We start from the raw sequence: 13,492 nt of genomic DNA, 5'->3' as shown, positions 1-13,492 counted from the left end.
TTGACCCTAATAGCAGAACAACTGGGAATGACTGGTCACTATGACACACACTGACCACCAGGGGGCAGAAGCTCAATGTAGGAGCTGCCCCCTGGTGGTCAGTGCGCTCCCACAGGGGGAGCTCTGCTCAGCCACAAGCCAGGCTGATGGCTGCCAGTACAGCAGTGGTGGTGGGAGCTTCTCCTGCCTCCTCAGCAGCGCTAAGGATGTCTGACTGCAGTTTAGGCCTGCTCCCTGCTGGCAAGTGGACATCCCCCAAGGGCTCCTGGGCTGCCAGGAGGATGTCTGACTGCCAGCTTAGGCCCAATCCCCTGGGTAGCAAGCCTAAGCCAGCAGGTGGTCATCCCCCGAGGAGTCCCAAACTGCAAAAGGGCACAGGCTGGGCTGAGGGACCCCCCCGAGTACACAAATTTTTATGCACCGGGCCTCTAGTCTACATATATAAAAGGCTAATATACTAAGTGTCCCTCCACCATCCAACTGGTTGCTATGATGTGCACTGACCACCAAGGGGCAGACACTCAATGCAGGAGCTGCCATAATACACACTGGCCATTTATAGAGAAATGGCAGCACGGACCTGGTGCCAACAAAGCAACACTTGGCTTTCCCCAAGTGGGACACAGGCCCCACCACCACCACAGAGAGATATCCCACCAAATTGCAGCCAACGCTGCCATGGTGCAAAATACAGCCCACAACCCAGCCCAGCCTGGAAATGGTGGCTGTGGTTGTAGGGTAATGATGTCACATTACCTGTCCCTGGCTTTCTCTCCCTAGTGACTAGCCTCCTTGCAGTTTCTTCAGCCCAGGAACATGACTTGCGTTATAACCAGGTGGAAACATTTACACTTTAACCAAATGTCTGTAAAGCTTTTTCACGTGCCTCATCTCATTTGATCCTCACAGAAGTCCTGGAGTAGGTAGATAGGAGACTCGGTAGAATCCTATTTTCTTTTCATTAGCAAGACAACAGAGATTTAGAAAGTTCAGAAACTTGACCTGAATGAAAAGAAGAAATGGTGGACCTTGAAAATGACTTCAGGTTTTCTGACTGTGCAGAATATAGTCAAACACTACTGTAGTTAAGTATTTTACCCTTTGTTCTCCCTGTGTGATCTACAATTATAATCTGAAAGAGAAGTTGGGGTGCTTCACTGGGCTGGAAAAAGTTTAGCTAAATCAGAAAGCAGGTTTAATTAAGCAAGTTTATTCTATATCTATAAAAGGCTAAGTTGACTTGTGCATGCGTGATACATATAAAGCTCTTGCTGGTGCCAATCGCACGTGTGTGTTTCCATCTGTCATTGTCGATCATGAATTTGGTTGACACTTCTATTATAGAGAAAGGGTGAATAGCGATATTAAAATAGTTATTCTAATAAATTTCCTTTTAATGTGCATGAATCTGTGCACTGGGACACTAGTAAATAAATAAAAGATATACTCATAAGCATATAAGACTGGTCAAGAGAGTGATGTCAGGAGAAGGAGTCAATAGCTGTGGGAAGTTCAGGGCAATGGAGAGAACCAAGAGGACAATAAAGATCTTTTGCATCATTCATGTCTTCACAGTGCTACAACGCACCCTGTGCCTATGTGGAAGTCGTTCTCCCAGAGGTTGGAGACAAGTTGTCCTATTTTAAACAAAATTGTGATTTTCCTATTTTAAACAAAATCTAGTATTTGGCTGTATTTTCCAGAAGCGTGGGGAAATCTTTATGCTGGTAGAAGTACAGGGATGGAGTTAGGTGGTGCAGTGGGGGCTGAGGGGAAGCTCAGCTCTGCCTGGGTAGCCTCAGTTCATTGTTGCAGGTGGGACCAGGAGCAGAGCTCAGGTGAACTTGTCCTGTTTGCCTTTTCCCTCCCCTTTCCTGTCCTCCTATTGCTACTGCCTTTCTTCCAAAGCAACTGGGATTGTGATCCAGAAAGGGCTCTCTGTTACTCTTCCAATTCTTGCATTTTTTATGCCAGATGTGAGAAGGAAGGGGAGCCCTTTATTTTGTGTGCCATGGTCATGATGTCCCCCGCCCCCACCCCCCGCTCCCCGCCGCATCTACTAAATTGATTCCTATGGCTTTTCAAATGTTGGGAAAGGAATCAGCCAGGCTGTTCTCAGCGCCACGAAAGCATTTCACGTGAAGGGTAGTAGATCCAACAGCTATTCTCTGATTAAATAAAAGGAAACCTTCATGGTTACACATATTGCAAAGAAGATGGAAATAGAATGAAGGTGACTCCTTTACTGTAATCTCTTGGTATACTACATGTGATCCAGTAGCATAGATGCAAATCACTAATCCTTGTCATTGTTTCGTGGCCACCTCACAAAATGGCACTATCCAGGAAAATATTATTTAGTAGCAAAATATATTTTAATTGAAACATCATTTTCAGTAACTGAATAAAAATGTGTACCAGGTACTTTCCCAATAGACAGCAGAGTATGTACATTTTGTGAGTGGAGCAGCATCTATTTAATATATTTTTATATAGAAAATACAGGCATATTTAAAAATGGAAACATGTAAGAAAGTACGTCACAAGAAGGAACAAAATATAACACAAAATAAAAAGGTAAACCCCAAATAACATGTGTACTACACAAAACGAGACCCAGCACCGTGTTGGAATTTCTTTGCGTAAGTTCTGGGATGCCCAGGGCTACCAGGAAGAGATGACCCTGTTCTTAGGGAGAGCTCCTTGGTTGTGCAGTGGTTAAAACCCAGTCCTCCTTTTCCTGGAACAAAAAAACAGAGAGATTCAACAGAAAAGACTGAACTGAAGCGGTAATAGCCCCTTTGGGGTCAATTTGAACAGGATTGAAAGTCTCAGATACCTGGGCATTATCCATGGCGTTGTTTGTACGGATGGGAGTCATTCCTTGAGACAACTAAAGGGCATGAAGATCATGTGCTAACTCATGAAAAAATCCGAGAATCAGCAGACCCGGGTTTTAGCCTTGGCTTTGTCTCTAGTTTCCTGTCTGATAACCCTCTCATCTGTAAACTGAGGGGTTTGGACTTCGTGAAAGGTCTCTTATAGCTTTCACAGTCCATAATTTTTATTTGTGGTATTTGTTTAGGATCAATTTTATGAAGAAGCACACAGAGATCGGGGAAACACAATCTCCTTTTTAAGGATTGAACTACCTGGGAACCATACCACGTGAGTCTTATTCATTGGTAGAGAAGGTAACTGGTTGAGGTATTTAATTAATGCTACAGGGCATTTCTTCGCTGGCTGTCACAGATGCCCAGAAATCGCTCCATCTGTCAACAAACATTTGTTGAGCATTAATTTTTGTGCCTGTGCTAAGCACGAGGGATACAACCTTTTGCCTACTCAATCTCATGGGAGAGAAGAAAATAAAAATGATTTGTAAACATTTATTGTTCTAATTTCTCAGAAAAGCTTCCTCCCCTTCCCATTTCAGGGACTTATATTCCACCTTCTTTCCTCTGGGAACTGCCAGCCTCCTCTCCCCTTTACCCAAAGGTAAGGTAAAAGTTTTGACAAGACTCTTCATGTTAGTACGACATAGCCCGACCTAGGACCACAGCTGCCTGACTGATTCATGGTTGGCCCCTGAATCCACCTGGACTAGGCAGTTCTGGATTTTTAAACTGGGTCAGCACACTGTTTCAGTGAATACAGTAGTATGACGTGTAAATGCAGGGGCTGCAAGCAGTTCTGTCCTTTCATGGGAACTGAACAGCAGAGAAAACCACTCTGCAGCAAGAGGAGGGAGGGAGTAGATGCTGGAGAGAGAAGGTGAGGCAGGAGGTGGAGAAGCTTCAGGTGGCTTTCAAGTCCTCAGTCGGATCCTCCTGAGGTTCAGCCATCCATGTAATCGGGTTCCACGCAAGGCCCCTCAATTGTGATAACAAATTCCTTTCTTTGCTTAAGCTAGTTAGAGTTGCAATTAGAGAGTCCTAACTAATATGGATCTTCTAGAAAAATGGCTCACAGTATAATGGGGGGGAGGGGGGAGACTGCCCAGTCCTTGAATGTGGGATACACTTCCCAGCTTAATTTGCCATATATTTTTTGATTCCTTTATCAAACGTTTGCACAAAAATGTAATTTTGTTCTCTTTATTAGACAGTATTTTCACATAGGCTAAAAACCGCCCATCCCCTTGACAAAAAAGAATCCTTTGGGAGTATTTTGATGTTAGGAAACCACATAAACACAGGCTTCCTTTTCTTATTTGAAGGAATTGAAATAAAAAGTCTAAAATTATAAGAATGTTATAAATAGTTCCTGTTCCTTTTTGAGTCACTGTAATTCTTATCCCTTTTATTTTCTCCTCTTACTTTCCCCTGAAATCGATTTCAGTTTGACTCTCATTTTTTTGTATCATTCAACTCTATTCTCAGATGAAAGTATCATCTTTATCTTGGAAGCTTCTATATAGATTTGCACAATCCAAGCTTGCTCTTTAGGGTTCAGTTTATTTTTTCTCTCTGCAGAGATGGCATATGCTTGAGATGATATGAGGACATTCATTGGCACAAGATGGATTTTTTTTTGTTAATTAAGTTTTTATTTAAATAGATTATTGTCCTTGAAAGTTGACTTTGACATTCCAATCAAAATAAAATAAAAGGAAATGAAAAAGAAGAGTTGTTTTCAATTAACTAAATTTCCCATTTTTAAAAATGAATATGCTCTTTGTTTTCAATGACTCCTATAAGATTGAAGTAACTGTACATTATACAAATCTAAATGATGTAATGCAATAGTGCATTTTGAAAGTCATAAAATAGAGCTGGTACTACTCCAACATTGCAACATTTTTATATTGGAAATATTTATCCATGGTATGATGACAATTTAGTTGATATTTCTTGAGGTTTAAAACAGTCAAGAAAGAAGAACAATGCTGGAAGCATTATGTTTCTGATTTCAAATGATATTACAAAGCTATAGTAATCAAGACAGTATAGCATTGCCATAGAAGCAGATACATAGATCAATGCACAGAAGAGAGAACCCAGAAATAAACCCAGGCACACATAGTCAATTAGCTTATGACAAAGGAGCCAGAATCTACGATGGGGAAAGGATGGTCTCTTCAATAGATGCTATTGGGAAAACTGGATGGCATGTGTAAAGGAATGAAACTATGTTATACCATACAAAAAATTAACTCAAAATGAATTAAAGAAAATATGGGCAGTAAGCTCCTTGACATTGATCTTGGCAATGATTTTTTTGGATTTTATACCAAAACCAAAGGCAACCCGAGACAAATCAACAAGTGGTACTACATCAAAGTAAAAAGTTTATGCACAACAAAGGAAACTATAAAAAAAGAAAAGAAAAGGCCACCTACTGACTGGGAGAAAATGTTTGCAAATCATGTATCTGATAGAGTTAATTTCCAAAATATATAAAGAACTCATACAACTCAACAACCAAAAATCAAACAATCCAATTAAAAAATGGGCAGAGGATCTGAATAGACCTTTTTCCCAAAGAGGACATACAGATGGCCAATACACATGAAAAGATGCTCAAATTACTAATCATTAGAGAAATGCAAATTAAAACCACAATAAAGTATCACCTCACACATGTTAGAATGGCTATTATAAAAAAGACAAAAAATAACAAGTGGAGAAAAGGGAACCTTGTGCATTGTTGGTGGGAATATAAATTGGTGTAGCTACTATGAAAAACAGTAGAGAGAGTCCTCAAAAAAATAAAAATAGAACTACCATAAAATCTAGTCATTCCACTTCTGGAATATTATCCAGCCATAAAAGAGAAGAAAATATTGCCATTTTCAACAACAATGATGGATCCTGAGGGCATTATGCTATCTGAAATAAGTCAGAGAAAAACAAATACTGTATCACCTCACTTAAGTGTGGAATCTAAAACAAACCAAAAAATCAAAACCAAACTCAGATACAGAAAACAGATTAGTGGCTGCAAGAGGTGGAATGAAGGAGTGGAAGGTTGGTGAATGGAATAAGAAATCAAAAGGAACAAACATCCTATTGTAAACTAAATAAGTCATGGGGATGTAATGTACAGCATGGCGACTATAGTTAATAATATTGTGCTGCATATTTGAAAGTTAAGACAATAAATCTTTTTATCTTAACAGTTCTCATCAAACAAAAAAAAACATTTTGTAACTATGCATGGTGATAGATGTTAACTAGATTTATTGTGGGGATCATTTCACAATATATATACAGATATCAAATCATTATGTTGTACACTTGAAATAATTTAATGTTGCATGTATGCCAATCAACAATTTTTTTAGAAACCTTAAATTATTTTTTAAACTATTTCCCCTTTGACTTATTTTTATGATGATCTTTTCTCAATTATATTTATCTAATTCGATATTAGAAACCAATTGACAGAACATATATTTACATAACATTTTTGTAGCCAATTACATTTATTTTTGTTGTAACCAGGAATGCAAATGAAGGTCAATAAATGTATTGAGTTTATTATTTACTTTACACCCCTGAGTGTAAAAAAATACAATCTTCTATTCAAGAAGGCAGTTGACTTGTTTAACCCTTTTTTTTATGGAAAAATATGCAATGCTTCACGAATTTGAGTCATCCTTGTGTAGGGGTCAAGCTAATCTGCCCTGTATTATTCCAATTTTGGTATATGTGCGGCCAAAATGAGTACAAGATTATTTACTTTTGAAGCATCGTTTGATTTGTCAATCCTTAACTAATATTTCTTTGCGTTGGCTTTAGTTCAAATTTAGAGAGTGTATCTCACAGTGGACATTTTTGGATATAAAATGCTCACCCTCACACTAGAGATACCTTTTGGTTCTTGAACAACTTAACCTGAATTTCGATCTCTTTATGTTATTGATAAACATTAGTCTTTGGTTGTCTTACCTGGAACAGTCATGTCCAGTCCAAGCTGAGAGACAATGGCATCGGTTTGGTCTTATGCATTTTCCACCATTTAAGCAGGGAGACTGGCAAACAGCTGGGATAAAAAATGCATGCATTTATTTAATCAGCACTTAGCAATCCTGAAGATGTCCATGAAAGCATGTAAGTAAGATTTGACTCTGTTTTCGTCTCCAGCCACCAACACTCCTCATAGACTGTTTGCATTATGCATTTCTGCCCCTTAGCTTGACCTCATGTCCTTCTGTGGCTCCACCTCCCTTTTTCCTTCCAAGCTAGTCATTTTCATATTTAAGTTCCAGGTTAAGTTCTACCTATGTATTGAAATCTTTGCTGATAACTTCAAGTCCACTGTTTTTTTCTCTTCTTTAATATTTTTATTTATGTAACTAATTTGGCACATACTGTTTTGAACTGTGAACTTTTCATATGCTCAATTAGACTGTAAATCCCTTGAGGGAGCTAGCACTGAACTCTATGATTCAGTCATTACATCAGACATCAACTCATGACAATAGATCAGGCAAGAGCTTGTCTAAAATAACAGATGACTCAAAAGCCCTTGTGTTGGCTAGGAAACCTATTTCATGACTTTTACTGGCCTTAATTAGAATGATGGAACCTGGAGTAGAGTTAAAAATTAGCCTCAGATGAAACCCTGAATCAACACTCAAAGATTTACTATAAAGACATCTTCCTTACAAATTCATAGTCTCATCACCAAACTCTTCACTTGCATGAGTCTATTTGTTAAAGAACCCTAGGATGCTAAAAACTGATAAAGACCCAACACCAGCAAGTTTAACGTATCAAAGAGAAAGGAGAACATCCTACAGGGAGGAAATAAAATGCCTGTTGAGAGAAATGAGAAACATTTCAGTTTCAATTTCAGCCTCATTATAGCTTGGAAAGGTAAGCTTCCCCAGATGAACAGTTCATCTTTGGTGAGATATAAATAGATGTACTTCTTTAATCATTCATGCATACAATATGGGGGGGGGGGGCATGTAGAATGCCAGCCAGTACCAGGCACTTGGGTGGAAGAGAGAGGACAAGAAATAAAACATTAGTCTATGTCCTTGGGGAGCCGTCTTGGTGAGTGAAGAGTAAGAGTAGGCCAACAGAATGCACATATGTGCAATACAGTAAAAGGGAAGTATGAAACAAAGCAGGCTTAAAAATAGTAAAAATGAAGCCCAATAATTTAAAACCAACTCTCCATAGATTCTGCGTACCAATATAAAAAATATTACTCCTTTTCAGGAGCATGATGATTTAATGGTGCCTGACTGTACTAAGCACTTACGTTCTCTTCCTTGTCTAAAAGCTTAACATCTTCCTCCTTCCCTTTAACATGGGAGCTCCCATTGGTCCCTTCTGAGCCACCTTCTCATGCCATGTGTCTTCTGCATAGTCTTATTCTTTTTCCCCATGAATTTTTTTCCAATGATAACCCACAAATTTCTATCTTCAGTATAGATGTATCTTCTGGGAGCAATCAGCCACCTGCCTATCAGACCTCTCCCTTGTATGTTCCACAGGCCCCTCAAAGTGAGTCAATACTTAACTTCTTATCTAAACCTCAAACCTGCTCATCTTGGGGTCTTTGTCTCAGTAAATGGCACCATCAGGGACCCAAACTGGAAATATCAGTGTTGACTCTTCTCAGACCTTTACTCCCACAATGAAACCTATAACTGAGTAGTGTAGATTCACCTCCCAAACTTCTCTCAAATCTAGTTGGGTTGTCATTTCTCCAGACTTTATTGCCACTTGCCAATTCTGCTTTGATAACTTCCTAACTGGTCTCCTTGTAAGTCATGCTTTCTGCCATTATCCATACTGCTGCCAAAATCATTTTTCTAAAAGAAAATCTGATTGTGATTTTCCCACTTAAAACCCTTCAGTGGCTTTTGCTGCTCACTAGACATGCTCCAGCATTTTGAACTTGGCACTCAAAATAAATATTTTTCTGAACCTCTGACACTAAGATGCCTGACAACTCAGTCAACTTAGCTGCTCTTCTCTGGCACATGACTCTGAAAGGTAACTTTGAGGCATTCGGATTCACCATTCGAGGGGCCATTTGAGGAATTCTTGAGAAACCCTGATACCCTTTCTTTCACTTCCACCTTGGAATCTGAGTCCTACTCATCAATGTCCTCTAGGACTTCCAGGAGTTAAGTCATCAACACAACAAACCATGATAGGACGCCTACCTGTATGACAGCGGGACCCCGTCCAGCCAGGTGGGCAGTCGCACTGATAAGGGGCCACACAGCGACCGCCATTCAGACAGGGAAGAATGCATATTGCTAGAGAGGAGATCGAAAACGATTTGATGAAAATACACACACTAAGATATGCTCACGTGTTCAAAAAAAAAAGATCCAGGAAGAGTAAAACCTTGTATGACCCACGAGAGAACTTCCCGTATGTGTTGTGTTTATTAATCAGTATCACTGGGGAAACACAATTAGGAAAGTAACTCTGGCCCCTTAGCCTGCAGTCATGACTGATGCCAAATGAGCTCCTTTGGAGAAGACCCACTGTAATCAATATCTGCTAAGTGCTTTGCTTTCCCTTCACAGAATCAGCAGAATGTTCCCCATTTATTGCAGTTTCAAATTTCCATTACAAATTACATAAAATGCTCTAAGAGGGTTTGGCTGCCACGAGGCACTCTTCTTGTCTTGAATTAAATGTGAAAATGGGAGTCAGACAGGCTATCCTACAGGCTGTTGGCAACACATTGGCAGTGATGGGAAAACTTGCTCTTTATTTCCTTGGAGCCAAGGCCTGATGGTGATTGAATCAGGCCTCTCCTACACCCTCCCCAGTAAACATTCCTCCAATTGAGCTCTTCGAAGAGGTGTAGTCTGTTTAAAAGGAGTGAGATTGTCTATTAGTTTGCTATTCCAAGTGTGGTTCTCAAACCAAAAGTATTGGCATTACCTAGGAATTGGCTGTAAATGCAGAATCTCAGGTCCCAACTCATCTACTGAATCAGAATCTGCATTTAACAACATCTCCCAGGTGATCTGTGTGCACATTAAAGCTTGGGAAGTCCTGCTCTAAGCCACAAGGGCAGGTGCATGCTCAATGAGATAAGTAAGGCCTGTTGTTAGGGCACCCAGGGTAAATGTTCCCTGAGTCTTTGGACTCCTGCCATTACAGCAGGTCAAGTATGGAAGCCTTAAGTGGGAAGGAATGACTGGAGAGAAGAGGAAGGAAAATGTAATTTCTCTCCTTTCTTCATCACTGTGAGAATACTTGCTTTGGTGAGTTGTTAATGGCCTAAATTTATTTCCATCTTATATTTTCCTTTCTAGATTAGTTGAAATAGTTACACTTAAAAAAGTTTTAGAATCTCATAAAATGTCTGGTCTTAGAAAAACCTGATGTAGACCAATGACCATCTCATTAATGACTTTTAATGTTATTTACATATACCACTCCCAATGAAAAATGAAATCATTTTTTCCTAACATGTATTTTTTAAGATAGGAAAACAAAATGTGGATTAGACATTAAAAAATGTTTAAAACCACTTATTCACGGTCTCCTGGATGTTCAAATTAAAATGTATTACTATGAGAATAAATAGTCTATATTAATTTACCAACCATTGTGTAGATATGGGAATGCCAAATTTCCTTAATTGGGAAGAACTGCCCTTAGTGAAAAAGAGTGAATGGTGAGCTGCAAAGTACAATGTTAGGCAATGCCATGAATTTACAGCTGTAGCTATGAGTGGCAGAATATATAAAAAGACTAGAGATGAAGGAAGACAAAGTCTGGGAAACCCCTGTTGATTAGCTCCTTTCTAGACGATCCTTAGAAATTTGTGCCAGGAGGATGTGGAGATGATGGATGTTGATAACTATATTTTCATGGTCTAATATTCTAGATCTCCTGAAAGTGATTGACATAGTCCGATCAGCTCTAGCTGCCCTGTCTGGCCTGCTGCAGGATAAGCAAATAAATCCCTGCCACCAGCAGAGCCAGTTCCTATAACTCTGAGTTGTCAGCTTCCAGGAAAATTACCAGAACTCCAAGTAAGGTTTGAAGAAAGACTCACGTTCTTCACAGAGGCGCCCCATCCAGCCGTCTGGACAGGAGCAAGCATTCGGGCGTTGGCAGATACCCCCATTCTGACATGGGAATCGACAGACGGCTGTCAAAGAAGCAGATGTCATAAATCGAGGGAATTATGGAAGGGTGGTTGTCAGAAAACAGAATTACTCATGTATATTGCATACCATATCCTTGACTTAAGCTTTAAGGAAGAGAAACAAAACGGAATCTCAAGATTTGGTTGGGGATGAACCTGAGGGGCTCAGAAGGGCCACAACACGGCTATCAAGGTTTTAGTAATTTGGAGATTCAGGGTAAGGGGGACAAGGTGGTTTATGTAAAGGAATGCCCCTTTAGAAGATGTGCAAATACCCTTTCAAAGGTGGCCTTTGGTGGCCAGGAGCTCTTTGGTGCTGCCACCACCTCATAGTATCTTAAGACAAAAGAAGAGACAAGAGCAAACAAACACACAACCCTTATTTTGACTTCTCATGTTAAGTAAAATCTGGACTATTCCCTGAAGATGCCACCTCCACAGCAGCCCTCTTAAAAGAAGGTTGCACTTTCTCTTAAATCCCATGTGCTGATGATGTCATAGCTCACTGTTGCTTTCAGAAAATTAATTTTCTTTCTCCTGTAATAACCCTAGACATTTTTGAGGCTCATGCCATTCATCACGGACTACTTCAATTCTCCCTGCCCCCACAAGTTATGAAAGACTTTGGCTTTCACACCAAATCCAAATCTGATCATTGTCCATGGGGCCATGTGGACAACCTCTCCAATAACTTGATTATTTTTTTAGTTCCTTGGATATGTGTATCTTGTTCACTAGCATAGTTCCTGACTTTCAGTAAATGTTTCTAGAATGAATGGAACAATTACGATTTGTAAATAAAATTATTAGAAAAGTATGCGTTTTAGAAGGACATGCTTGAATGCCTTGTTATCTACCTCTTTGTATTTTGCAGAATTACAAGCACAGAATCTTTTATTCCCCCAAGACTTTATTGAAAGCACACACAAAATTCGTCCTTGGGTTTGAAAATTCCATACAGCAAGTAAAGAGACAGAAGTGCCCATGTGAACACGGAGTGCTGGTCACCCACCCGAGTATGGCCAGATGGGGTGAGAGCTCTGTTTCCCTGAGGCTGGCTGGTACCTCTTGTTTTATACTCTGTCCATTAGGTGGGCTGTCCCATCTCCTATGGGATTTGGGGCCTGCCTAGGATAGGTGGGTAGAACCGGAATCTGTGCTGAAATACTTGAGGGGCCAAGAGGTGCACCCAGGACCCAGACATGACACTGCTTCCCTTAGCAGCTGAGAATACTTCCGAGATTGGGAGAGAAGACGTGACTGAGGATCCATGATTAACTCAGGAAGGGACACTGTGCAGGGCTAGAGTTCTGTGTGCAAGCTTTCAAAACTCAAACCAATAAAGTAAAAAAATAAAATGACACAAATGTTAAAATTTAAAGACAAAGAAAAATAAAGCAGCATGCTCTCTACTTTTGGAATGCATTAGATTTGGCATAACTCTAACTTAAATGCATCTTCACGAACTGGATCCCAAAGGTCACTTAGCGCCCTAGCCTGGTTGTGGTCCGCATCAGACTTCCATATATTTCCCTATGGTTTCCCTAAGAAATAACCACCCAAATGTTTCCTTACCCCTGCAAATAGGAGGTGATGTCCAGTTTCCACTCTCTAGGCAAACACTCCTTAGGGAACCTTCCAACATGTATCCACTGTAACATGAGTAGGTGATCATGTCCCCATACTGATAATGTACGCCTCGAGCAATTGCATTTGGTACATGACTTGGTGGACCGCATGAGATTTCTATAGGAAAACAAAACAACAATGAGGCTTGTGCCACTGATCCAGCCAGTGGATGGAGAAGAACACAGTCTCATTTCTAAGACTGAATTAATTTAAGGAGCAGCAAACAAACAAATACAAACAAACAACAAAAAACCCCCAAACATAAAGGCTACCATTTCACCTATAAATATCTAAGCGATACTAGCAACTAAAAGCATAATTTGCTGCTGTCTATAAAAATTAGATGTGCAAGATCAAAAGTTTTGTCTTCTGATTTAAATGTTGAAGCTGAGCTGTGTTATACTCAAGGCAAGATGTCTGCAGGAGACCAAGAAGGAGCTCTGGTAATCTGCCTAAGATGTGGCTGCAAGAGAACTTCATTGCAGGTTGCTTATTTAATTAGAAGAGAAGGAGCAGGAGGATTACTTGCAGTCCACTATTTTAGAATAAAAAGTACTAACTGCAGCACTACATATTCTTTTAAAAAATATATGTATTTTTATTGATTTCAGAGAGGAAGGGGGAGGGAAAGACAGATATCTCAACATCAATGATGAGAGACGCATTGATCAGTTGCCTCCTGCACGCCCCCTACTGGGAATCGAGCTCGCAACTTGGGCATGTGACCTTGACTGGAATCGAACCCGGGACCCTTCAGTCCACAGGCAGAAGCTCTATT

The 13,492-nt window shown here is 40.0% G+C and overlaps 1 protein-coding gene and 1 non-coding gene across 2 annotated transcripts in view; both read right to left on the bottom strand.

Annotated features, from left to right (window-relative positions):
• Positions 1 to 2,307: 2,307 nt before the first annotated feature.
• SVEP1 (sushi, von Willebrand factor type A, EGF and pentraxin domain containing 1) overlaps positions 2,308 to 13,492 on the bottom strand; it is a 145,292-nt gene continuing 134,107 nt past the window's right edge. The window contains exons 44-48 of the mRNA XM_070430919.1: positions 12,661 to 12,831; positions 10,993 to 11,088; positions 9,131 to 9,226; positions 6,894 to 6,987; positions 2,308 to 2,740 (exon numbers count right to left, since the gene is read on the bottom strand). Of these exons, the coding sequence (XP_070287020.1) occupies positions 2,719 to 2,740; positions 6,894 to 6,987; positions 9,131 to 9,226; positions 10,993 to 11,088; positions 12,661 to 12,831 (479 nt within the window). The 3' untranslated portion in view covers positions 2,308 to 2,718. The remainder of the gene's footprint in view (positions 2,741 to 6,893; positions 6,988 to 9,130; positions 9,227 to 10,992; positions 11,089 to 12,660; positions 12,832 to 13,492) is intronic.
• LOC139021393 (U6 spliceosomal RNA) lies at positions 6,568 to 6,672 on the bottom strand. Its single transcript, XR_011473497.1, has one exon. It is a non-coding gene; the product is annotated as a U6 spliceosomal RNA (small nuclear RNA).

The sequence above is a fragment of the Myotis yumanensis genome, unplaced genomic scaffold (genome assembly GCF_028538775.1).
Source record: "Myotis yumanensis isolate MYYU_CA2020_CCGP unplaced genomic scaffold, mMyoYum1.0.hap1 SCAF_12, whole genome shotgun sequence".
NCBI classification, from domain to species: domain Eukaryota; kingdom Metazoa; phylum Chordata; class Mammalia; order Chiroptera; family Vespertilionidae; genus Myotis; species Myotis yumanensis.
This window is presented reverse-complemented; position numbering and strand designations above follow the sequence as displayed.